Source organism: Budorcas taxicolor, chromosome 18 (assembly GCF_023091745.1).
Source record: "Budorcas taxicolor isolate Tak-1 chromosome 18, Takin1.1, whole genome shotgun sequence".
NCBI lineage: Eukaryota > Metazoa > Chordata > Mammalia > Artiodactyla > Bovidae > Budorcas > Budorcas taxicolor.
Genome location: NC_068927.1, coordinates 65,459,210 through 65,485,855, shown reverse-complemented (window position 1 = coordinate 65,485,855; position 26,646 = coordinate 65,459,210). Strand labels below are relative to the sequence as shown.

Genomic DNA, 26,646 nt, shown 5'->3' with positions numbered 1-26,646 from the left:
GCCCAGTGTGAGTTAAATCTTAAGTCCCTCTCCTGCTGGAGGCAACGTCTCTCCCAGTCTTTGCCCTGAGATTGAACAGAAGGAAGCACTCCCCTGGCTGGTCTTTGCTTCAGAGCTCTGTGCAGGGACGTGTCACTCAGGATGAGCCCCGAGCACCTGAGATCATGGTTATAGGGATGGTGTTTCTAACCTTGGTCTCTCCACAGAGATTCCATTATCACGTCACCTGCTGTGTGGGTGACACTGACCTCATGGGGAGTCTGGGGCGTTTCCAGTGAGGAGCAAATTTATCCCCAGTGTAAATCATCATCTTCCTCCTTGGGTGATTAGGGACAGCTTTTGGCAATCAGTGAAAAGACCCAGATGGGCAGCCAACTAGCTGGCAGAAAACCTTTCTGTATTCCTTGTGGGAAAAGGGAATTCAGAATAAAAGTTGTCATTGGGTAGTACAGGGACACTTCAAGGCGCATCAATAACTTTTTAAAACTAAACTTGGAATTGGGGTTATTCCTCAAAGCATTGTATATATTTGCTTTTTGTCAGATTTTAATAAATTTTATTTTGGCAACAGTTCTTTGAGACTTAATTCACACACCATGTACCTTATCCATTTAAAGTATGCCACTCAGTGATCTTAGTTTATTCAGAGCTGTGGTCTCTGCTGCTGCTCTTGAGTGGCTAAGATGTGTTTGACCCTTTGTGACCCGCCAGGCTCCTCTGTCCATGGGATTTCCCAGGTGAGAATACTGGAGTGGGTTGCCATTTCCTCCTCCAGGGATTCTTCCCAACCCAGGGATCGAACCCTCATCTCCTGTGCTGCGGGCGGAATCTTAACCATTGAGCCACCAGGGAAGCCAGTTGTGGTCTCTATTGCACTCAGTTTTAGGAAATTTTCGTCAATGTGAAAAGAGCCCACATCCTTCATTGTTTTGTGTGTTTCAGATGTTTTATTAAACTTTTTATTTTGTATTGAAGTACAGCCAATTAACAATGCTGTGAGTTTCAGGTGGACAGCAAAGGGACTCAGTCATAACTATTCCGTGAGTCCATCCTGCCTCAGACTCCCCTCCCGTCCAGGCCCGCTGCGTAACACGCAATGCATTTTCATGTCTCCGCAGTAATCAGCATCACCACTGGACCCCAGGCCGAGTGTGCCTCTGACTTTATTTACAAAGTCCTGAGGATCTTCCCTGGCAGTCCAGCATTAGACTCTGCGCTTCCAGTGCAGGAGGCCCAGTTTCCATCCCCGGTGGGAGAACTAAGATTCCATACGTCCCGCAGCCAAAACGAAGTTTCTTGGTTGGGCTGGGATGAGTGGGGGGGGGGGGGGGGGGGGGGGAGTGCGGCAAAAGAAGTATTTATCACTCCCGTGTATGGAAAATTCAATAGTGTACATTCAGCCCAGTTTGGTGGCCTGTTCTTTGACCCTTGCCTTTTCCAGCTTGGCGTGGGAGCCACTGCTTCTGGACCCAGGACGCAGCCTCCCCAGGGGTGCAGGTCTCCTCGTCTCTGTCGCTGTAATGGATCCTGACGGCTCCCGCCCGCTCAGCCAGAGCACCTTGCGTTCCGAGCTGACGTGTGTGAAGGCAGCGGTGGTGCTGCGCGTCTTCCCATAGACCAGACGACCTAGCCTGACCTTCCCTGTGAGCCCTCATCTATCTTTTAAAATTAATGTATTTATTTTAATTGGAGGCTAATTACTTTACCATATCGTGGTGGGTTTTGCCATACAATGACCTCAATCAGCCATGGGTGTACCTGTGTCCCCCATCCTGAACCCCCCTCCCACCTCCCTCCCCATCCCATCCCTCGGGTCATCCCAGTGCACCGGCCCTGAGCGCCCTGTCCCATGCATCGAACCTGAACTGGCGATCTGTTTCACACATGCTAATATGCATGTTTCAGTGTTATTCTTTCAAATCATCCCACCCTCGCCCTCTCCCACAGAGCCCAAAAGTCTGTTTTTACATCTGTGTCTCTTTTGCTGTCTCACATATAGGGTTATCGTTACCATCTTTCTAAATTCCATATATATGTGTTAATATACTGTATTGGTGTTTCTCTTTCTGACTTACTTCACTCTGTATAACAGGCTCCAGTTTCATCCACCTCATTAGAACTAATTCAAATGCATTTTTAATAGCTGAGTAACAATAAACTGTGTAAAATTCTGAAAGAGATGGGAACACCAGACCACCTGACCTGCCTCTTGAGAAACCTATATGCAGGTCAGGAAGCAACAGTTAGAACTGGACATGGAACAAGACTGGTTCCAAATAGGAAAAGGAGTACATCAAGGCTGTATATTGTCACCCTGCTTATTTAACTTATATGCAGAGTACATCGTGAGAAACGCTGGACTGGAAGAAACGAGTTGAAATCAAGATTGCCGGGAGAAATATCGATAACCTCAGATAGGCAGGTGACACAACCCTTATGGCAGAAAGTTAAGAGGAACTAAAAAGCCTCTTGATGAAAGTGAAAGAGGAGAGTGAAAAAGTTGGCTTAAAGCTCAACATTCAGAAAACTAAAATCATGGCATCTGGTCCCATCGCTTCATGGGAAATAGATGGGAAAACAGTGGAAACAGTGTCAGACTTTATTTTGGGGGCTCCAAAATCACTGCAGATGGTGACTGCAGCCATGAAATTAAAAGACGCTTACTCCTTAAAAGTTATGACCATCCTAGATAGTGAATTAAAAAGCAGAGACGTTACTTTGCCAACAGAGGCCCATCTAGTCAAGGCTATGGTTTTCCCAGTGGTCATGTATGGATGTGAGAGTTGGACTGTGAAGAAAGCTAAGCACTGAAGAATTGATGCTTTTGAACTGTGGTGTTGGAGAAGACTTGAGAGTCCCTTGGATTGCGAGGAGATCCAACCAGTCCATCCTAAAGGAGATCAGTCCTGGGTGTTCTTTGGAAGGAATGATGCTAAAGCTGAAACTCCAGTACTTTGGCCACCACATGCAAAGAGTTAACTCATTGGAAAAGACCCTGATGCTGGGAGGGATTGGGGGCAGGAGGAGAAGGGGACGACAGAGGATGAGATGGCTGGATGGCATCACCGACTCGATGGACATGAGTTTGGGTGAACTCTGGGAGACGGTGATGGACAGGGAAGCCTGGCGTGCTGCGATTCATGGGGTCGCAAAGAGTCGGACACGCCTGAGCGACTGAACTGAACTGAGCTGAACTGAATATTCCATTGTGCAAATGTACCACAGCTTCTCATCCATCCGTCTGCCGATGGACATCTAGGTTGCTTCCGTGGCCTGTTGGAGGATAAGTGCTTTATAGCGCTGTGTTGGTTTCTGCCGTACAGCAGTGTGAGTCAGGCATGTGTGTCCCCTCCCTCGCCAGCCCCCTTCCCTCCCCCCCACCCCTGCTCTGGGTCATCGCTGAGCACCGAGCTGCGCTCCCGGCGCTGCAGCAGCTTCCCACTGCCGTCTGACACGGGCGCGCACATACGCCAGTGCCGCTGTCCCAGTCCGTCCACCTTCCCCTTCCCCTGCTCGCCTACAAGTCTGCGTTCTACGTCTGCCTCTCTATTCCTGCCCTGAAAGAGGCTCATCTGTACCATGTTTCAGGATTCCATGTATATGCGTTAACACACGATGTTTCTCTCTCTCTTTCCGACTTACTTCACTCTGTACAACAGGCTCTAGGTTCATCCACCTCAGTTCAGCTGACTCACGTTCGGGAACCCCTTTCTCACTGTACCCGGTGGGCAGGGCGACCACCAGCTCTGTGCTATTTATCCAGTAGGTCCTTATTAGTTATCTACTTATATACAGCAGTGGAAAAATGAAGTAGAATTGAAATTGGTTCTAATCAATTATATTAAAAATAAAAATAAGTCAGAGGCATTTAACTCATTAGTGTTTAAAAGGAGATTATCTATTGCTGCTGCTGCTGCTAAGTCGCTTCAGTCGTGTCTGACTCAGTGCGACCCCATAGACAGCAGCCCACCAGGCTCCCCCGTCCCTGGGATTCTCCAGGCAAGAACACTGGAGTGGGTTGCCATTTCCTTCTCCAATGCATGAAAGTGAAAAGTGAAAGTGAAGTTGCTCAGTCCTGTCTGACTCTTAGCGACCCCATGGACTGCAGCCTACCAGGCTCCTCCGCCCATGGGATTTTCCAGGCAAGAGGGGGGTGGGGTGCCATTGCCTTCTCCAATCTGTTGCTAAGTATACTTTTATTATTGGTCACATTTTATTACTTTTTCATACACTTTAATAGGAAAAACTGTAAGTAAAATAATGGTACTTTTAGATAAACATTGAAATAATTCACTCATATTAAAACAAATTCCATAAAAGTTAAAGGAAATTCTTCACCCAAAAGGTAAGTTACACCAAAGAGGAAAAAACCTGAAAAAAAAAAAGAACTACAACCATTGGAAAATGTAATCATATTGATACATGCATAAACTATACCTCTTCATTGCTTTTTTGGTGTAAGACACAACCAGTTCATGACAGAAAACTCATAGCATTAATTGTCAATAATCACATATGCCTGCATGCTAAGTTGCTTCAGTCATGTCCAGCTCTTTGTGACCTACTGAACTGCAGCCCACCATGGGATTCTCCAGGCAAGAATACTGGAGTGGGCTGTTGTGGCCTCCTCCAGGAGATTTTCCCCACCCAGCGATTGAACCTGCGTCTCTTACATCTCTTGCATTGGCAGGTGGGTTTGAAATAGATACACTACTTGGGAATCCATACATGATGGCTGAAACATCACTGAAAAATAGCTATACCTCAAATTTTTTAAAATGGGACTTAAATAATTAACACTCCAAAAAGATGGCAAAAAAAAAAAAAAGCAGAAAAAATAGATTGGACAAATAGAAACAAACCTCAGGTTGCAAAATGCAATCAAGAAAACCATATATTCAAGGAACAGATTTTTTAAAAAGAGCAACTTCTGGTCTGTCCTTCAGATTACATGATTCATCTAATCAATTAAGTTTATTGAGGGTCCACCATGTAAACAATCCAGGTTTAAAGGAGAAGCAAGCTGTTGCACAACATGGATTTTCTGTGTAACACTACAGCATCCTGGAGAATTAACAGTGAAATAAAGTTACAGGTAATATAGAAGAATACATTGTCTGTTTTCATGTGTTTTATCTTCATCTCAGAAATCAAATCTCCGCCCACGCAAGACTAATATTTACGGAGCCCTATATTGGATTGTGTGCCAGTGTTTCAGGTATCAGCCACAACACATGGAGATAAAGTCCGTGGAAACTCTTGAAATGTTCCTGAGAAAAGAGGTTTCTTTCAGACGGCCGCATGGGTCAAGATGGAAATCGTTTCCTCAATAATGGTTGGTAGGTTTTTCGAGCAGATAATTTCATGGATGGATTTTCAGCACTCCTAAGGCATCACTGGTATCGTAGAAATGTGGTATTGAGGGCTCAGCTGCTCATTCGTGTCCAACTCTTTGCAATCCCATGGACAGAGGAGCCTGGCAGGCTACAGTCCATGGGAGTTTTCAGGCAAAAATACTGGAGTCAGTTGCCATTTCCTCCTCCAGGGTATTGCGTGCAAACATCAAAAGGTATCAACTTCTAGTTACAGAATAAACAAGTCAAGGGGGCATAGCGTGCTTCATGGTGAATACAGTCAATAGTATTCATTACATACTTGAAAAATGCTAGGAGGCTTGACCTTCAAAGTTCTTCTGATGGGGACTTCCCTGGCAGTCCAGTGGTTAAGACTTCAAGCTTCCACTGCAGGGTACAAGTTCAATCCCTGGTCTGGGAACTAAGATCCCACATGTTGCACAACCAAATAATAACCAAAAACTAACTAAATGTGGCAAAAATTCTGATCGCAAGAAAACAATTCCTATCATCTGTGAAGGTGGAAGGATGGTAACTAGACTTACTGTGATCATTTTGGATACAAATATCCATTCATGATGTCATCTCTCAAGTTAATATAATTGTACGTCGATTGACAGAGAATGATACTGAGGCCTTACAGAATAATCAGCTACTATTGAAAGTGTCTACTAGATATTTAGCACTTTATTCATACGTTCTAATGACCCAAGAGCAGAACCTAGGCGTTCTAGGATCCCTCAGGAGCAGCAGGAAGGGGAAATAGTGGGGAAACAAGAAGCCAAGACATGTGAGACCTGGAGCAACCACAGGCGAAAATCTGAAAAGGCACTGATATGGAAAACTAAACTGTAATTCAGCAGGTAGAAGGTGACGAAGGCAACCATGAGCATCAGGATGGTGTGGGCGGCTCTGGTCTCCAGGGGGCATCTGTGGTGCCCAGCGGGGGTGTGAAAGATACTGCACCCTCTGGTGGTGTCTGTGCAGGAGAAGCACCGTGGAGCCACTGGACCAGACCATGAGGGTAATAAACATGGCATCAGAGATGAACCACAAGTAGCCGAAGCCTGTGACAGTACCTGAGATTGAGCAGAACCACTTGCCTTGGGAATCAGTATAGTTGTGTGTGTCCTGAGGACCAGTGATTTTCACAGGAACGTAGATGTACATTAAGAGACTGAGCACCCGGCAGGTGCAGCAGGAAGGCCAGTGACCCTGGGGGCCCTTCCTCTGAGCATCACCCACTCCGCTCTCCTGGGGGTGAGCGTGAAGGACTGATAGGTGCTCAGGACGCAGGTGGAGCACAGGGCGGTGCTGCGAGCCACCCTCTGTACGTAATACACAAACTTACACCCGAGGCTGTTCAGGGGCTTCCTTGACACAAAAGCTGCCATTGTGTAGGGAACCCCAGAGGACAGAAGAAACAAAAGGTTGGCCAGGGCCATGTGGGTGAGAATGGTGTGTGGAGGCCTTGGGCTGTGGCCAAGCAAGACTGGAGCGATGTTGTGGAACAGAAGGATGGCATTGCCCAGAGCCCCAACCCCCATCTGTGTCAGATACGTGGTCTTCAGCGCTGCCTGGCCTATGGTTCTCAGGGCCTCTCCGTGAAAAGACATGGGGAGGACTTCGGAGTGGCCCGGAGCAGACAGGAGACTCTGCAGATAGAGACACCAGCAGTCTTCTTTTGCAACTAACAGTGGACGAGGATTCCCACATTTTATTTCTCCTGAAAAGAGAAGACACTGTCATAGTCCAGAGAAGTGACTTTAACTGGATAACATTTCCTGATACCAGTCAAAGCATCCACCATTATTATTTTATATTTTTAAATTTACTTTTACTTAATTTTTTTAAATTGGGGGCTAATTGCTTTACAACGTTTTGATAGTTTCTGCTGTACAACAATGTGAATCAAATATAAGTATACATGCTGCTAAGTTGCTTCAGTCGTGTCCGACTCTGTGCGACCCCACAGATGGCAGCCCACCAGGCTCCACCATCCCTGGGATTCTTCAGGCAAGAACACTGGAGTGGGTTGCTATTTCCTTCATCAATACATGAAAGTGAAAAGTGAAAGTGAAGTCACTGAGTTGTGTCCAACTCTCAGCGACCCCATGGACTGCAGCCCACCAGGCTCCTCCATCCATGGGATTTTCCAGGCAAGAGTACTGGAGTGGGTTGCCATTGACTTCTCCATAAGTATACATACATACATACATACATATATATATATCTCCTCCCTCTTGAGCCTCCCCCATCTCCCAGTTGTGCCCCTCGAGGTCATGACAGGGCACCGAGCTGAGCGCCCCGTGTTATCCAACAGCTTTCTACTTGCTTGTATGTCCTGATCCCCTGTCTCCATGTAAGGCCTGTCTGTCAGCTTTGGAAACATGTCTGCCTTCTTCAGCAACATTGCTGGCTTAGGTTAACCATTTTCAATGTCATTATTCTCAGAAACAGAAAAAAAAAAAACCACCCAAATTTGTAGTCAATCAAAAAATACCCAAATGGTGAAAGAATCTTGAGAAAGAACAACAAAGCGTGAAACTTCCTTATTTCAAATTGTATGTCAAATTTATAGTAACAGAAACGAATATGGGCGTTTAAACAGACAGATCAGTGGAATAGAATAAAGAGGCGGAAAAGCCAAGCTCCAGTGGTTAATTAAGTTTTGACAGAGGCACTAAGAATATATAATAGAAAAAGGATAGTTTCTTCAACAAGTGCTGTTTGGAAACTGAACATCCACGTCTAAAGACGGAAACTGGTAGTCACAAACCTACCAAATTCTGACTGAATGAAAAAAATGTAATGCCTGTATAATAGATGTTAATTAGACTTACTGTAACCAGCTGGCAACATAGACAAGTGCTGAATCACTATTTTGTACACATGAAACTCGTATAATGTTATGTCAGTTATGTCCCAATTTTAAAAACTACAAGAAAAACTGCAGACCATCTTACATCACACCCAAAAATGGGCTCAGCTGGGCTAAGAGCTGAAACCATGAAGCTCTGAGAGGAGCGAGGTGAGCTCTTGACACTGGTCTTGGTCACAGTGGTTTGAATTTAACAACAAAAGCAAAGGTAAGCGAATGGCAGTGTATCACGTAAGACCTCTGCAGAGCAAAGGAAGCCATGGAAAGGCAGCTGTGCAACAGGAGACAGTATCAGCAACCCACACCCCAGTAACGACCGAGCATCCTAAATGTGAAAGGGATTCCTGGAGAAACCCACCACCCAGTTTAAAATGCACAAAGGACTCCAGTAGACATTTGTCCAAAGACAGCAAACAAAGGGCTAAAAAGGTTCATGGCCAGCTGCTCAGTATCTCTAGTCATCAGATCAAAATCCCAATGTGATAGCGTCTCTCACCTGTTAGTGTCTGTTCCCCAAAAGACAAGAGGGAGCAAATTGGCAGGGATGTTGAGAAAAAGGAACACTTACGCACTGTTTGTTGGTGGGAACATAAACGGGTACAGCCTCTGCGGAAAACGTTAAAATTCCTCGGAAACTAAAACCAGATCTGCCGTAAGACCCAGCAGTCCTGCTTCTAGTATATATACAAGGGGATGAAATCAAGATCTCGAAGCAATGTCTGGACCCCTGTGTTCATTGCTGCCTTGTCACCACGAGAGCCAAGACACGGAAACAAGCCAAGCGCCACTGACAGACGAGTCGGTCAGGGAGCTGGGGTGCATTGTACGGCGGGAGAGAGCTCAGTTCTTCAAAGGTGGGAATCCTTCCTTTGGCCACAGCATGGATAAAAGTCGAGGACCCTTCGGTGTGTGAAATATCCAGACACAGAGATTTGCCATTCCCTTCTCCATTTCTGTCAATTATAGGTAGAGTTATTATAAAAAAAAAAACAATCTCATAGAAACAGAGTCGAATGGTGGTCGCCTGGGAACGGGTTGGGGGAAAGGGGAAAAGATGGTAAAGGGATGCAGTCTTTCTGAACAAGGTCTGAGGGCTCATGTAGAACCTGGTGAGCACAGTGATGGCACCTAATACGCGAGGCGATGAATGCCTCAGTCCTGTTGACTGTGGACGCCTTCAGAACGTGTGCGTGTATGAGATCATGAGGTACTTTGTGGATCCACTGCAATTTCAGTGATCAGTTATGGCCCATCAGCTCCGTCCTCTTGGGCTGAGTATTTGCTGGGGGGAGTGATGTGGCCATAGCTACTGTCTGTCCTTCTTGTGGGACACACCCAAAGATCACCCCACAGGGCAAGTGCCTCCCTGAAACCAACAGTGATCACCCGGAATTGCAGGACACACCTGCCCCCACCCGACCCCTGACCCCCAGCCGCAAGCAGTCACACGCGGGGGGGGCACCACCACAGCCAGAGTCAGAAATGAACCCACAGAAGGGGCCCTTGTGCTGAGACAGGAACACACGTTCTAGCGCCCGCCGCCCCCAGGGGCCTCTCTGCACCCACAGGTGGGGGTGGACCAGCCTGGGCACGGAAGTGTCCATGAATTTGGACAGGGAGTGAAAAACCGTTATGTCTGACTCTTTGCGACCCCATGAACTGTAGCCCTCCAGGGTCCTCTGTCCATGGGATTCTCCAGGCAAGAATTCTGGAGAGGGCAGAATTTGCCTGACCCAGGGATCGAATCTGGGTCTCCTGCATTGCGGGCAGTTTCTTTACCATCTGAGGCACCAGGGAAGCCCAGTTTGGACAAGTTGGGAATCCTATTCACAAAGGGCCTCCCACTTAATATAAGCGCCTCCAAAGGCTCTTCTAACACCCTCGTCTCTAAGACATAGGATTTCAGCACATGATCTCTAAGACATAGGATTTCAGCACATGAATATTTGTGAGACAGAAACATCAATTTGTGGCATGGCCCAAGGTCCATTTCACTGTATTTCCTAATATAAAACATTGAATTATCACAGAGGGTACTCCTTCAGTTCCTAATTCCAATCGTTTAAAAATCTAACAATGCTTGCTTTCTAACATTTACACTCCTATGGCAGGTTGGAAAGTTAACTGAACTCGGTCTCAATACAAATTCTTTTTTCTTTTCCCTGCTGCTCATGGTAACAAGGCTGAGGGCATTGTGATATTCAGTTAGAGAGGGGAAGACGTGAGCCACACTGACGTACACAACACAAAACACGGAGAGAACCATGAAAGGCAAAGAGAGGGGAAGACATGAGCCACACTGACGTACACAACACGAAACACAGAGAGAACCATGAAAGGCAAACCACAGCCGGACACAGAGACAACGTCATCCAGCGAAGGGGAATCGCGGTGTTGTTACAGGCGGCCTTTGTCTCTGTGTTTCTGTGTGTGTGTGTGTGTGTGTGTGTGTGTGTGTGTGTGATTGTCTGTCTGTCACTGGATCTTAGTTCAGGACTTTCAGGTTCTAACTGAAACTCTTGCACATCGACCTATTCCATCATGTTCACACCCAACCCTAATCAATTAGGTCCGAGGTCAGTAGACACTTTTATGCAATATTGAGAAGCCTGCGGCTCTGGCCGTACAGGACTTGGCAGAGAGTCCACAGTGACCCCCTCCCTCTTCCCCTCATTGTCAGGGACCCCAGGACCCAGGATTTGCAGTGAACTCCCAGCTCTGGTCCCACTCAGGTACACACCCCAGCACATTCCCCCCTTCCACCTGCCAGCCAGGGCGTGGACAGGGCAGCTCAGGACAAGGCAGGGGGGCACCTGTCCTGCCCAAGGTGCTGACAACGCAGCTCTGAGCTCCTCTCCCGCTGAGAGCCGGCTCTCCTGTTTCCTGCCCTGAGGCTGAACACAAGGGAGCACTCACCTGCCTGCACTCGGCGCCACACTCTGTGCAGGGAAGTGTCGGTCAGGATGGGCCCCAGTTATAGGGGCAGGGCCCCTGGGCCCACTCTCCCCACAGAGGAGCCATTATCATGTCGTCTGGAGCGGAGGTGACATGTCTGCATGGAGAGTCTGGGGCGTCTCCAGTGAGGGCCAGATCTTGCCCCCAGTGCTCGTCACCCTCACCCACGCCTGGGGACTAGGGACAAGTCCTGGCAATTACTGAGAAGGTCCGCGCGAGCAACTGAGCAGAGGGCAGGAGCGTTTTCTGTGTTCCCTGCGGGAGAGCCCAAGTTCACAGTGACAGTCATAGCCGGGGGAGGGACACTCACAGAGCACGCGGGCTCCCTTCACTGTCTCCCGGTGGGCATTTTCCTTCATGGCCTCACTCTTCCAAACTGTTTTCTCACTGATCATCAGCATGGGATCTGCAGGCTGGGCTTTCTCCTGAGTTTAATTTCCACTATCTTTCCTCATTATAGCCTTAGGTCTATTTTATCTGGAAACACAACTCTGAAGGCAGTATCCCTCTCCTTAGAAATGTCAGATGTCCCTCACTTCCACATACTCTGCAAGGAGACTGTAATTTGCCCCAAATCACCCATGGATCCTTTTCCTCGGGGCTCCAGTTGGACCACCAGCCCATCTCCGAGTGCTGGGTCATTTGGACTGGGAAGCAGACAAGGCAGTCTTTACAACGGAGACCGTTTCAAGAGACAAGGACACCACTAATGATCAAAGGTTAAACTTAAGATGTTAACAACTGCAAAGTCATGCACCCAACAGAGGAGCACCTCGATATACAAGAGAAATGTTACCAGATCTACAAGGAAAAATCCATGGTAACACCATCACAGTGGGGTCTTCACCACCCCCATTACATCAATGGACAGATCATCCAGACAGAAAATAAATCAAGAAACATGTTAAACCAACTGATCTCACCGCTTTTATTCAACCTAATTTTGAAAGTTCTAGCCATAGTGATCAGAGAAGAAAAAGAAAGAAAAGGAATCCACATTTGAAAGGAAATCGTAATACTGTCACTGTTTGCAGATGAGGCAATATTATATATAAATGATTCTAGAGATGTATCATGAAACTACTAGAGCTCACTGATGAATTCAGGAACACTGCAGGAGACAAAATTAATACACAGAAATCTCTCACATTTCTGTACGTTAGAACAACAAGCTGTCAGAAAAAGAAATTAAGGACACAGTCCATTTACCATTGCATCAGGAATAAAACATCTCTGAATAAACCTACTGAAGGAGAGAAAAGAACCATCCTCAAAAAGTCTGAGATGCTGATGAAAGAAACTCAAGTGACACAAAGGAGGGGCAGATATATTCTGCTTTTCAGATGGAAGAATCAATACTGTTAAGATGATTATCCTGTTACCGAAAATGGGGTCCAGCTGCTTGCCACTCAAAAGCCATTACAGGCCAGGCTGGTGAAAAGAACATTTGCTTTATTTAGATGCAGGTGACATGGGGGGAGGGGTGACGTCTGTCCAATGGCCAAGTCCCTCTGCTGACAGTCAGCGGGTGAGAGGTTTTATAGACAGAGGCGAGGGGCTACATGCAAACAGTCAGCTCTGACAGTCATCTTGAAATTGGTCACTGGTGGTCTGACCAGCGTCGTCTTGTTTTACGTGCAGTGAGTGTTCAGTTCTGTGGTTTGTTCCCATTTCTTTAAGGCTAGTTCTTGGAATTGCGGCACCGTTTGTGAGGCTACGGTATGGTCTCGATGTAGTTAACATCTTCCACCTAGTGGGAGGTTTCAGTGTCTGCAAGACAGCTCACAAGATATGGCTCAGAATATTATCTAGAGCCTTTGAAAAGAAACTAAAGGTCCTCGACTTTGCTTAATAGCTACATTATTATCGTTTGGACTTGTTTGACTGTTTTCCTTTGTTTTTTGCATGTTTTAACTTCTCCTATTGAACTTATTCTTTGGCTAAAGTTATTCCACAGACGAAAGGCACGTAGAGGACATTGTGAGGCCTCAGCAAAGACCACAGGGTCCTGCTCTGTATCAACACTATACAAGGCAATCTACAGATTCAATGCAATCCACTTCAAATTGCCAATGGCGTTTTCCATAGAACTAGAATAGGAAATGTAAACTGATCCTGTCATGAGGAGTCATCAGAAACACCAAGAGGAGGGTCATCCTATAGAGTGAAGTAGGTCAAGATCCAACCAATCCATTCTGAAGATCAACCCTGGGATTTCTTTGGAAGGAATGATGCTAAAGCTGAAACTCTAGAACTTTGGCCACCTCATGCGAAGAGTTGACTCATTGGAAAAGACTCTGATGCTGGGAGGGATTCGGGGCAGGAGGAGAAGGGGACGACAGATGGCTGGATGGCATCACAGACTCGATGGACGTGAGTCTGAGTGAACTCCGGGAGTTGGTGATGGACAGGGAGGCCTGGCGTGCTGCGATTCATGGGGTCGCAAAGAGTTGGACACAACTGAGCGACTGAACTGAACTGAACTGAGGTCAAAGATAGGATTAAAAAAGGAAAGAGAGAGAGACAGACTGGGGAAGAAGGAAAGGGCGTGGCAGCCAAATGCAGCACAGAAATCTTGCTGGGAATCTCAACCAGAAACGAGGAGGAGACGTCTGGGATCAGCTGGAAACTCTGAACAGGAACTGCGGCTAATAGTGCTGTATCCAAGTCGGTTTTCTAAAGCAAACAGCGGTGTGCTGGTCATGCCGGAGGGCGCCTTTGTTTAGGGAAAGCCATGCTAGTCAGCTAAGGGTGGAATTCGCCATGTTCACACAGTGCTCTGAAGTGGCTGGATAAAAATCTAGTGATAATGGGATCAAACATAGAGAGAGTAGTTGATCTATAAAACGTGTTAAAGTGTTAATAATTGGAGTAGTATTTCAGTGAGGAAGAAAGTATATTATTCCTGAAATTATTTTAGTCAATTATTTAAAAGCTAAAAATAACATACAGGCATTTAATTCCTTAGTGTTTAAAACAAGGTTGTCTGTTGATCACCAGAGAAGGCAATGGCACCCCACTCCAATACTCTTGCCTGGAAAATCCCATGGGCGGAGGAGCCTGGTAGGTAGGCTGCAGTCCATGGGATCGCTAAGAGTTGGACACAACTGAGCGACTTCCCTTTCACTTTTCACTTTCCTGCATTGGAGAAGGAAATGGCAACCCACTCCAGTGTTCTTGCCTGGAGAATCCCAGGGACGGAGGAGCCTGGTGGGCTGCCGTCTATGGGGTCGCACAGAGTTGGACACGACAGAAGCGACTTAGCAGCAGCAGCATTATGATCACATTGTATTAAATTTTTATACACTTTAATATGGAAAAAAGCACATAAAATTAAAATATTTTTAGACATGCAAACATTGAAACAACTCACTCATTATAAACCTAACTCCTTAAAAGGTAAATGAATTTCTTCAAACAGAGGAAAAATTCTACCAAAGTGGAAACCATTTATACAAAGAAGATGCCAAAGACAGTAGAAATGGCACTCACACTGATACGTGGATAAACTTCCCTTTCTCTTCGTTTTTTATTTTGCATAGACAACAGTAGTCCATGACAGCAAAGAGCATAGCATTAATTATGAGCAACAAATATATAGACACACTATTTGGGGTCCATATATAACAGCTACAACAACCAATAAAAAATAGTTATACCATTAAAGTATAATATTTTAATGGAATATAAAAACACCACACTGTCCAAAGTAAAGGCAAAATTTTAAAAATTAAAAAACAGAAAGAAATAGGACAAACAGAAAACAAATGTGAAGCTTCCATTTTGCAGTGATGAAAACTAAATATGCAAGCGACAATGCCAAGACGGAAGCTGTGTCTTCTCTGAGCTGGTAATTTCATGGACTGACTTTCAGATCTCCCAAAGCAGCACCTGCAATAAGCTGACCTTTTGTGTTCATGGGATTTTACTAAAAAACGGTGTTGAGTACAAATGTCAAAGGGTATCAACAGCCAGTTACAAGATAAACAGGTCATGGGGATGGGATGTCCAACATAGTACTATTGTCGATTACACTGTTGCATTTTTGAAAAATGCTGAGGGATTGAAACTTCAAGTTCCCATCACAAGAAGGAATCTGTACAATGTGTGTGGGGGGTGCACAGATAGTAAGGAGAATCGCGGGATGATTTTGCGACACACGCAAGTAACCGTTCATTATGTCGTAAAACCCGTTCGTTATGTCGTAAAACCCGTTCGTTATGTCGTAAAACCTGTTCGTTATGTCGTAAAACTAAAACTAATGTAATATATATTAGTTATAACTCTTTTTTTTTTACTATGTTTCATTTTTTTTATTTTATTTTTTTTCATTTTTTTTTTAAATTTTAAAATCTTTAATTCTTACATGTGTTCCCAAACATGAACCCCCCTCCCACCTCCCTCCCCATAACATCTCTGTGGGTCATCCCCATGCACCAGCAAACACTTGGCACTGAGTGGTGACAGAATAATTTCTGTTATTATTCCAGCAGTCTACTAAATATTTATCACCTTAATCATATTTGCTGTCAACTTAAGAGGAGAATCTGGCAGTTCTAGGATCCCTAAGGAGCAGCAGGAAAGGAGAAATGGTGGGAAAACAGGAAACCTAGGCATTAGAGGTCTGCATCAACCACAGACGAAACTCTACAAGAACCGTGAGATAAAAAGAAAAAGTGGAATTCAGTATGTAAACAATGACGAGGGTGACCACCAGCAAAAGGATGGTGTGGGCGGCTCTGGTCTCCGGGGGGCATCTGTGGTGTCCTGTGGGGGTGTGAACATACTGCACCCTCTGGAGTTGTCTGAGCAGGAGAAGCACTGTAGAGCCGCTGGACCAGACCATCAGGGTAAGAAACACGGCATCCGAGACGGACCACAAGTACAGATAGATGGATGGAATGATGGATGGATGGATGGATGATAGAACAGGATGGGGAGATAGATGACAGATAAAGAGATGGAATGATGGATGGATGGATGATAGAACAGGATGGGTAGATAGATGATAGATATATAGATAGATGGAATGATGGATGGATATATGGATAGATGACAGAACAGGATGGATAGATAGATGACAGATAAAGAGATGGAATGATGGATGGATGGATGGATAGATGACAGAACAGGATGGATAGATAGATGATAGACAGATGGAATGATGGATGGATGGATGGATGACAGAACAGGATGGGTAGATAGATGATAGGCAGATGGAATGATGGATGGGATGATGGGTGGATGGATGGATGGATGACAGAACAGGATGGGTAGATAGATGATAGACAGATAGATGGAATGATGGATGTGATGATGGATGGATGGATAGATGATGGAACAGGATGGATAGATAGATGATAGATAGATGGAATGATGGATGGATGGATGGATGACAGAACAGGAAGGGTAGATAGATGATAGACAGATAGATGGAATGATGGATGTGATGATGGATGGATGGATGGATGATGGAACAGGATGGGTAGATAGATGATAGACAGATGGAATGATGGATGGGATGATGGATGGATGGATGGATGGATAGATGACGGAACAGGATGGGTAGATAGATGATAGATGGAATGATGGATGGAATGATGGATGGATGGATGGATGACAGAACAGGATGGGTAGATAGATGATAGACAGATGGAATGATGGATGGGATGATGGATGGATGGATGGATAGATGATAGATAGATGGAATGATGGATGGGATGATGGATGGATGGATGGATGACGGAACAGGATGGGTAGATAGATGATAGATAGATGGAATGATGGATGGATATATGGATGGATGATAGACTAGGATGGATGGATGATAGATAAATAAATAGATAGAGTCATGGAGCCTGTGCCCTTGAGATGTGTGTGTTTAACTCTATGTGAATAATACCTCTCACTTAAAAGAAGTTCTTTAGAAGAAGGAAACACACATTTATTGGTGATCTGAGGAAAGAGCCTCCCACTTGCCTAGTCCCCTGAGGGGCCTCTTCCTCATCATCCACTCCTTGCTGGAAGTTCTCCCTTCCTTCTCCAGCTGGGAAGACTTTTACTTAGGGCTCTGCTGTCCAGTTCAGCATAAGTCATTCCACGGGCTTCTCCAGCTCTGGGGACCAGGGATCCTTCATCCTGAAAGTAAGCAAGGAGAAAAGGAGTGAGTATTGTAGAGAGTTAGCCACCATCAGAACTTCCCTGGGGGTCCAGTGGCTAAGACCCCCACACTCCCAATGCAGGGGGCCCAGGTTCGATCCCTGGTCAGGGAACTAGAGCCCCCTTGGCTGCAACTAAAGATCCCGAGGGTCACAACTGAGACCCAGTGCAGACACAGAAGTAAACTTTTTAAAGAGCAAGTTCTGTGGTAGACGATGGAGTCGGCCCCTGTATCACGATAGCAGCCTGTGAAAAGAGGTGTTCAGGACTGTTTTCTTTTACCTGACTCCCCGCGGATGTGCCTCTGTGTACACCAGGCTTCAAGCAGGAAAGCCCCCACAATAACCATAATTACGGCGGCTAGAGCTAGTCTGATGTGGTTCCCCGTGGTGTAATCCGAGGTTATGGAAGGCAGGGAAGCTGAAAGAGAGACGTGGATCAGCACGGACCATGCAAGGGCGTCATCTACCCAGAGCAACTCTCATACAGCCGCCCGGTTTTCCTGGCCGGTGGTCAGCTGCACCGACGCTGAAGTTTCAATCATGGGAACAATAAGCACTGCCGTGGTCCCACCTGCCTCCTCTGTTCTTTATATTCCCTCTGCCTTGTCATTTGTCTTTCGCTTATTCGTTACTTTTGCTCATATTTATTTGGCTGTATTACATCTTATTTGCTGGGTGTAGGATCCAGGGAACCAAGTCCAGCCCCCTGGCATTGGGACTGCAGAGTCTTAGCCACTGGGCCACCAGTGAAGTCTCCATTTATTTGTTCTTTATCACATTTCCACTTTCCCGCATTTCCGTTTTCCCTTCTACCTCCATGAATCAGGAATTAAGAGACATGGGCTCAATCCCTGGATCAGGAAGATTCCCCTGGAGAAGAAAATGTCATCCCACTCCAGTATTCATGCCTGGAGAATCCCATGGACAGAGGAGCCTGGCGGGCTGCAGTCCATGGGGTCGCAAAGAGTCAGACACGATTGAAGTGCTTTCACACACACAGCCTTAGGAACAACTCTAAAAACCTAAGTTGCTCCACAAAGCACTGAAATAATTCAGCAGCTTCATCTGCTTCCCCCTCCATCGCACAGACCTTCATGCCGACAGTGAGTCTAGAAAACTGAGCTTAGTAGCCCAGCATCTGGACCTTGGAAGATCTCCGCTTCAGCCAGGAAAGGCTCCAGCCTGGCACTGGTCTTGGTTCCTAAAGAGAAGCCTGTGTTCGTGTCTTTCCCCTACACATCCCAGTCAGTGCCAAGCTCTTCTCTGAACCATCACCAGCAGTGTTCCCTGCAGGCAAAAGCCACCAGGAGACAGAGTAATGACACCACCTCGCTCGGTAAGCCCTCTCCCCATCTTGGGGTTGAGCACACAGACCCTGATTTCTAATCATAAACATTCACAGGGGGACGTCCCTGGTGGTCCAGTGGCTAAGGCTCTGCCCTCCCAATGCCGGGGGCCCGAGTATGATCCCTGATCATGGAACTAGACCCCACATGCTGCCACTGAAGATCCTGTGTGCTGCAGCTAAGTGACGCCAAATAAATAAATAAAAATAAATTTTTAAAAAGAGAGAGAGAGAGAGAAGTTGACAAAGTTGAGAAAAGGAAAGTCCGTAGCAGTCAGTGGAACAAAATTCTGCCAGGAAGCAAAATCATCTCAAATTCAAACAGTAATTGACCTGAGATATGGAAAGATATTGCATCCGTTTCTCTAAATTGAGACATCACCACATTCTGAGAACAACAACAAAAAAAAAAAAACCTTCTCTTGAGAATAAAATCAAGATCACCAGGATAAACCAAACTTTAAGAGATGCGAGAGTGATAGAAAGAATTCTGAGGATGGTGGGTTTGATAGCTTTGAAGAAAAGCAGGGGAAATTGACCAAGAATGCACCACCACCACAACAACAACAAAGGAGTAGAAAGTAGGAAAGGAAAGACATTAAAAAGAGGAGATAGCGTGGACTTCCCTGGTGGTGCAGGGGTTAGAAACCCACCCTGCAGTGCAGGGGACGCAGGTTCGATCCCCCGTCTGGGAGGATCCCACATTCCGTGGAGCCACTCAGCCCATGCTCCACAATTACTGAACCGGAGCCCCCAGAGCCTGTGCCCCCCAAGGAGAGAAGCCACTTCAGTGAGAAGGCTGCACACTGCCGCAAAGCCCAGCCTGGGCAGCTAGAGAAAGCCCAGGGGCAGCAACGAAGACCCAGTGCGGCCAAAAGTGAGTAAATGAATCGACTTAAAAAACAGAAGTGCAAGTGGAGTAGAAATGAGAGCCAAAGGATAAGTCACTCACTCACTGCAGTTGAAAAGAAGCCCTCAAATCCCGCAGAACCTTACCCGCCACCTGGATCTCCAGGCGAGGACTAGCCTGTGAAGCCAGGAAGGGGGCCCTGGCCTGGTAGTACACGCAGCTGTAGTTCCCGCTGTCCCCGGCGCTCACGTTCAGAAGGGAGAAGTCGGTCTCCCGCCCGGCCCGACGGCCGGACCTGCACCGGCGCTGCGCTTCCTGCCTTGAGCAGGGCGAACATGACCGGCCCCAGCTCCGTGGCCGGCCTCTGGCACTGCAGGGTCACCTCTTGTCCCTCGGTCACTGCGCCGCTTCGGTGGGCTTGGAGGGAAGGTTTACGGAGATACCCTGTGAGAGAAGGGGGACTCTGAGGTCACGGAGAGGGGAGCCTTGGGTGCCCCTGCTTGCCCTGTTCTCCTGGCAGGGGCTTCTTGTGGGACGTGCGAATGACCTCTTGCTCTTTCTGCCTGACTCCAACAAGGAGGTTTTTCCCTCCTAGGAGCCCTGGATCAAACCAAGGCATCACCTCTGTCCCTGTCTCTCTCCATCTCCCCTCCCTCTCCGCCTCTTCGTCGGTCCCTCCCTCGGCCCCTGGCCCCGGGGGCCATCTCTCCTTCCCAGGCGCCCCCTCACCCGTCACCAGCAGTAGCAGGGCGTCACTGGGCCCTGAGCTCACGTGGGGGTTCCCCCTCCTGTGGTATTCGCAGGTGTACTCTCCCGCGTGGCTGGACTTTACATCGGAGAGATGGAATTCAGCCTGGCCCTCTGTGGAGTCGGGTGACTGGACCATCTCCCAGACTCTCCCCGCCTTCCTGAGAGCGAAGCTTACGTCCCTGGTGGGAGTCCCGCATCGCAGGGTCACAGAGCTCCCGGTGGGAACCACCGAGCTGGGCCAGGCCCTGAGGGAGGGCTTGGGAAGCGCCTCTGGAAGGAAGCGGGTCTCAGGGCTGGTCTCAGGAAGCCCACGGAGGGGAGGGAAAAGCGGGGGTCCCTGGGAGGGAGGACCAGGAGGGGCCATGGAGAACCACTCACCAGCTCTTCCTCCGTCTGCTTGGCCGACACACAGCCCTGCAGGGAATGAGACACAGACACCAGCCTGGAGCCCACGTGGTCACCTCCTGGCCCCCAGGGGCCGTCCTGGGGCTCCTGCCCATGGGAGTGCGCAAGTCCCCACGCTGGACCCTGGGCCCTGCTCTGCTCCCAGCTCTTCCACCCCGACCCTCAGGGCTTCTCCAGGGCTGCGCTCACGTCCCAAGACCCCAGGACCTTTCTCGGCTCCGCAAAATTCCCCCGAGCCTCTTACCCTCTCCTTCTACCTGAGCCACGATTAGTTTGACACGTCTTTCTTTCTCTCTCTCTCTCTCTCTGTTTGGCTGTGCTGCTTGTGGGCTCCTAGTTCCCACAGACATAGCAAGCAAACTTATGGTTACCAAAGGTGAAACAGAAGGGAGGGATAAATTATGAGCTTGGGATGAACAGGGTCACACCACTGTACATAAAATAAGCAACAAGGACCTACTGAATAGCACACGGAACGGTTTTCAATATCTTGCAATAACCAGTAAGGGAAAAGAATCTGAAAAGTGTGTATGTATACACACACGTACTACCGTTAATGCCTGGACGTGGTAGATACAGGTTTTCCTGAGTGCTAACATCTCTTTCGGAGAAGGAAATGGCAACCCACTCCAGTGTTCTTTCCTGGAGAAACCCAGGGACAGCGGAGCCTGGTGGGCTGCCGTCTGTGGGGTTGCACAGAGTCGGACACGATTGAAGCGACTTAGCAGCAGCAGCAGCAGTATCTCTTTAAAGCTAATATCAAGCCTGTTTTCTAACATTATTAAAAGAGAGAGAGAGATCTAACTCAACGAATGTTGGTTAGGTCTGTGTGGCTAAGAGATTTCCTCTTTTTACCCCTATGTGGACTAAACAGCTCTGTGTCTTGCAATGAAAGAGGGAAGTTACCAAGCCTTTGAGCTAAAATTGCATGAGTCAATCAAAAATATTATGTTTCATGTTTTGAAAAAAGCAGAAAAGTAAATACCCAAAAGGTGAGAAGACCCAAATGTCCATCAAAAGATCAATGGATTGCAAAAATGAGGTGCATACACATAATGGAATACTATTCAGGCATGAAAATGAATGAAGTTCTGATACACGCTACAGCACGGATGGACCTGGAAAACGTTAGGCTAAGTGAAACTTGCCAGACACACTTAAAAACAAATACGGCTATGACTCCACTTAAATACCTAAAACAGGCAAATTCGTGGAGGCAGAAAGTACAGTAGAAGTCCCCAGGGGCTGAGGAGAAAGAGGAAACAGGTTATTGGTTAACAAGTACAGAGGGTATGTTGGAGATGATGAAAAAGTGTGGGCTGATGCTTTGCACAACACTGTGAATGCCCAGAATACCTCTGAAATGCATACTTGCAAATGGTTGAAAGGAGAAGGTTTTAAAAGTTCAAAGGTTGAAAGATCTCTGGAAGCAGTTGTTAATGGAATCAATGTCCAACCAGGTCAGAGGGGACCGAATGATAAAAGGAATAATAAACATTGAATTCTCTCTCAGTCCAGTGGTTAAGAGTCCAAACTTCCACTGCAGGGAGCACCAGGTCGATCCCTGGTTGGGGACCTGAGATGCCATATGCTGCCCTGCATGGCCGGAAAAAGAAAAGGAATAAAACACATAAAATGGTAGTGCTTGGATTTTCCTGGCGATCCAGTGGTTAAGAATCCTTCTGCCAGCACTGCTTACAATAGCTAGGACATGGAAGCAACCTAGATGGCCATCAGCAGACGGATAAGAAAGCTGTGGTACATGTGAAGTGAAGTGAAGTGAAGTGAAGTCGCTCAGTCGTGTCCGACTCTTTGCGACCCCATGGACTGTAGCCTACCAGGCTCCTCCCTCCATGGGATTCTCCAGGGAAGAGTACTGGAGTGGGGTGCAATTTCCTTCTCCAGGGGATCTTCCTCACCCAGGGATCGAACAACACAATGATATATTACTCAGCTATTAAAAAGAATGCATTTGAATCAGTTCTAATGAGGTGGATGAAACTGGAGCCGATTATACAGGGCGAAGTAAGTCAGAAAGAAAAACAGCAGTACAGTATATTAACACATATGTATGGAATTTAGAAAGATGGTAACGATGACCCTGTATGTGAGACAGCAAAAGAGACACAGATGTAAAGAACAGACTTTTGGGCTCTGTGGGAGAGGGCGAGGGTGGCATGATTTGAGAGAATAGCATTGAAACATGTATATTACCGTATGTGAAACAGATCGCCAGCCCAAGTTCAATGCATAAGAAGGGGTGCTCAGGGCTCGTGCACTGGGATGACCCTGAGGGATGGGGGTTCAGGATGGGGGACACATGTACACCCATGGCTGATTCATGTCAACGTGTGGCAAAAACCACCACAATACTGTAATTAGCCTCCAGTTAAAATAAATGAATTAATTTTTTTTAAAAAAAGAATCCTCCTGCCAGTGCAGGGGACATGGGTTAGATCCCTGGTCCGAGAAGATCCCACATGCTGCAGGGCGACTAAGCTCGTGGGCCGTGACTACTGAGCCCGCCCTCCTCAACAAGAAGCTACTGCGATGAGACACAGCTAGAGAGTAGCCCCCACTCGCTGCGACTAGAGGAAGCCTACATGCAGCAACGCGGACCCAACACAGACCAAACTTTAAAAATCAATTGGTTAAAAAATTAGCACTTCTTGAGCATGTGCTATGCTGTGTTGATGGCTCAGCCGTGTCCAGCTCTTTGTGACCCCAGGAACTGTAGCCTGCCCAAGAACGTCATGCATACTTGACCCTAATTGTGAAGGTAACCGTGAACAATGAGGAAACTTTCAGATGTTGGCGTGGTTTTCCCAAAGTTCCCGCAGATGGCGAGCGTGCAGGAGCTGTGTCTTTCCCTCTGAAAGCACAGCTAAGACGTGTCTCTGAAACAGCCTCTGGCGCGAGGAACACGAGCAGCCGTCTGGGGATCAGAAAGATATGGCAACAGGAGAAGTGAAGGGCGCTCAAGTGTCAGTCGCTCAGCCGTGCACGACTCTGTGACCCCGTGGACTGCAGCCCACCAGGCTCCTCTGTCCGTGGCATTCTCCAGGCAAGAGTACTGGAGTGGGTTGGCATGATAGCCGAAAGCCAAGTGCAAAGGCCCCCTTGGAGGCGAGTTATCCTCTCCAGATTTGCTGTGAATAGAGAGCCTTGTTGGTGTCTGGAAATACTCGTGTGTCACCTCTTAGCTTTATAGCTGGAGGGCAGGGGACATTCTGAACCATGTATCGTTTCCCTCCGTGGGCATTTTCCAACCCGCAAGTCCCGTCAGGCACGCCCAGGGTGCTTCCATACCAAAGACCACGTGGGTATGTTCCTCTTAACTGAACATTGTGCCTGAGTGGAATCATTTGGGGAGCTAGACTCTTCTGGGTTTAATTTGGCTTCCTCACATACCACCTGTGCAATCTGAAGCAAGCCCCTTGGTTCTGCAAACTCACGTCTGAGTCCTAAGCTGTCGATGCGGACCTGATCTTCTCTTGCAGGGTTTTGCTTGGCTTGGCTGGTTGGTTGCTTGTTGGGGAAGGATCAGAGAGGTGCCTCCCAAATGTGGGATATGGTCCACTGGTGTTACGTGTGATGATTTTAGGTGGAAGCAAGGATGGTTAAAGCGTTGCATGACAAGGGATAGTTAGGGAGTTTGGGATGGACGTACGCACACTGCTGCATTTAACTGGATAACCAGCAAGGACGTACTATAGTCACAGGGAACTCTGCTCAGTGGTGTGCAGCAGCCTGGATGGGAGGGGAGTTTGGGGGATAAGGGGTACCTGTATGTGTAGGGCTGAGTCCCTCCGCTGTTCACCTGAAACTATCTCAACACTGTTCATCGGCCGTACATGCTCACTCGCTCCATGGTGTCTGACTCTTTGTGACCCCACGGACTGTATGTAGCCCACCAAGCTCCTCCCTCCATGAGATTAACCCGGCAAGAATACTGGAGTGGGTTGCCATTTCCTTCTCCAGGGGAATCTTCCCAACCCAGGGATCAAACATGTATCTCCTGAGGTTCCTGCATTGGCAGGCGGATTCTTTACCACTGAGCCGTTTGGGAAGCTGTGTTAATTGGCTATACCCCAAATCAAAATAAAAAGATTCTTTAAAAAATAGTAAAAAAAAAGAAAAGAATTCCTGCATGACAGCATGCTGTAAGCATTCTCATATTGCCTTTGATGATGTCAACAAGACGTCTATTTGAAACTAGCCTCCAACGTATCTCGGTCATGGTTGATTGCCTTTCTAATAAAGAAACCGTGTATTTCAGGGTCAGAAACTTGACATGGAACACAGCATCTTCTCACATTTACTATCTTGCTGCATTTTTTTATAGTTACCTTCTATGTGACACGGGACTTTTATTCACGGTATTGATATAGAGGCTCTAACATATTTTTATGTTAGCAAAACTGTGAGTCAGTCTTAAGAAAACGCAAAGCCAGAAAAAAAGAAAAAGCAGAAAGCCTATAACGTCCAGGCATTCAGCAAACATGCCAAACAAAGCTGGGACAAGAGCAAGCGCCGTTTGTTAAGCCCTGGTTTAGGGGGAACGTGTGTATTGTATTGCACTCCGATTTCCGACATGATATGCACTCAGTAACTAAAGCTGATGTCATTTCTCTCTCCAAGCCCCATGTAAACTGCCCACCAGTTAGCTTATTTCTGTGTTCTGCATGTTCGGCCCTGTGAGACTTACTGAAGCAGAGGAGGAGAAGTAGTTTGGAGAGCATCGTAGCATGTCAGCTGGGCCAGGGATCCTTCTTCTGTTTCGCAGCCACAGAAAGGGGAAAAGCTGGAATGATCGGCGCCTCACTGCCCCCCTACTCCAGAGTGAGGGCTCACCGCCCCCCTGCTCCAGAGTGAGGGCAGGAACAGTCTTCTTGGGCAGTGCGGTTTCCTCTTCCCACACCTTCCGGAAACGTGTTGAGGATGCCGATTGCAACATGTTTCTTGCACAAGAACTTGGCTCACAGGAAATCCTCACCTGTCTCGGGCAAATTTCAGGCTTCAGATAGGTAGGCGTCCAGATGCCTTAGGCATGAGCCTGAAGGATTCCTGAAGAGGTGAAGGCGCTTCGCCATTGAGGATATTGGAAATCCCGGGCAAGCATCAGTTGGTTGGTAGACATGCCCACTGGCTAAGAACTAAGGGCTGTTGTCAAATTATTTCACAGACTGTGACGATGAGAATTCAGTTGACAAAATAGACTCCTAGAACCTCACCGGCGGTCCAGTGGTTAGGACTCATTCTCACTGCTGGCGTCCTCAACAGGCTGTTTTGGTTAGCCTAAAGTGTAAATTAAATCATGTATAGGCCAGAATGACTTCCCCATACCTCAATATGTGAACATTTCTTCCATCCTTTCCCCCTTTTAATTGTGGCTCCTTTCGTAGGAATCATTGATGATCAATATATTTTCCCAACATTGCCAGCGAGGCTCTTTTTTCTGCCTGCTCTGGGCCCAGCCACCTCCTTCGATGCTAGGCCTCCTTTTTGTTTATATATTGCCTAGTTGTCCACGTTGGGGGAAATTCATAAGCTATCATGAACAGGCTCAGAGGTATGCTAACAGAGAAATGTTTTATAGGCCGTTCATTTTATCGTCTATACCCAGTGGTCACACAAACACTGTACCTGTGCTTTAAGCAGTAAACTTTAAGCCAGCGGCGTTACACGTCATGATAGTTATACCCTGTGACAGCTTTATGGGGCAGTTTTTCCATCCTGAACACTGGGGTCAGAAGTATTAGAAACAAAACAATTACTTCCCATCGGCAGTCTCTGTTATCAAAATCAGATCAATATTCTAGGAGAACTCTGCTTTCTTAACAGAGACAAAAAAACGAAACAAGTTCAGCCTTGCATCAGTTTACTGTTAACAAGGACATTCATAAACCTAATTAAATTCAGTCTAATCTTAATCCTGACAACAT

At 47.1% G+C, this 26,646-nt stretch overlaps 1 protein-coding gene and 1 pseudogene across 1 annotated transcript; both read right to left on the bottom strand.

The window, feature by feature from the left end:
• Positions 1-6,041: 6,041 nt before the first annotated feature.
• Positions 6,042-6,970, bottom strand: LOC128064097 (vomeronasal type-1 receptor 1-like; annotated as a pseudogene).
• A 10,353-nt stretch (positions 6,971-17,323) lies between these two features.
• TARM1 (T cell-interacting, activating receptor on myeloid cells 1) lies at positions 17,324-25,443 on the bottom strand. The gene is given in 7 exon segments (XM_052656895.1): positions 17,324-17,328; positions 17,632-17,769; positions 19,693-19,828; positions 19,830-19,990; positions 20,276-20,566; positions 20,675-20,710; positions 25,410-25,443. Coding segments are annotated over 7 exon segments (801 nt in total).
• Positions 25,444-26,646: the final 1,203 nt, after the last annotated feature.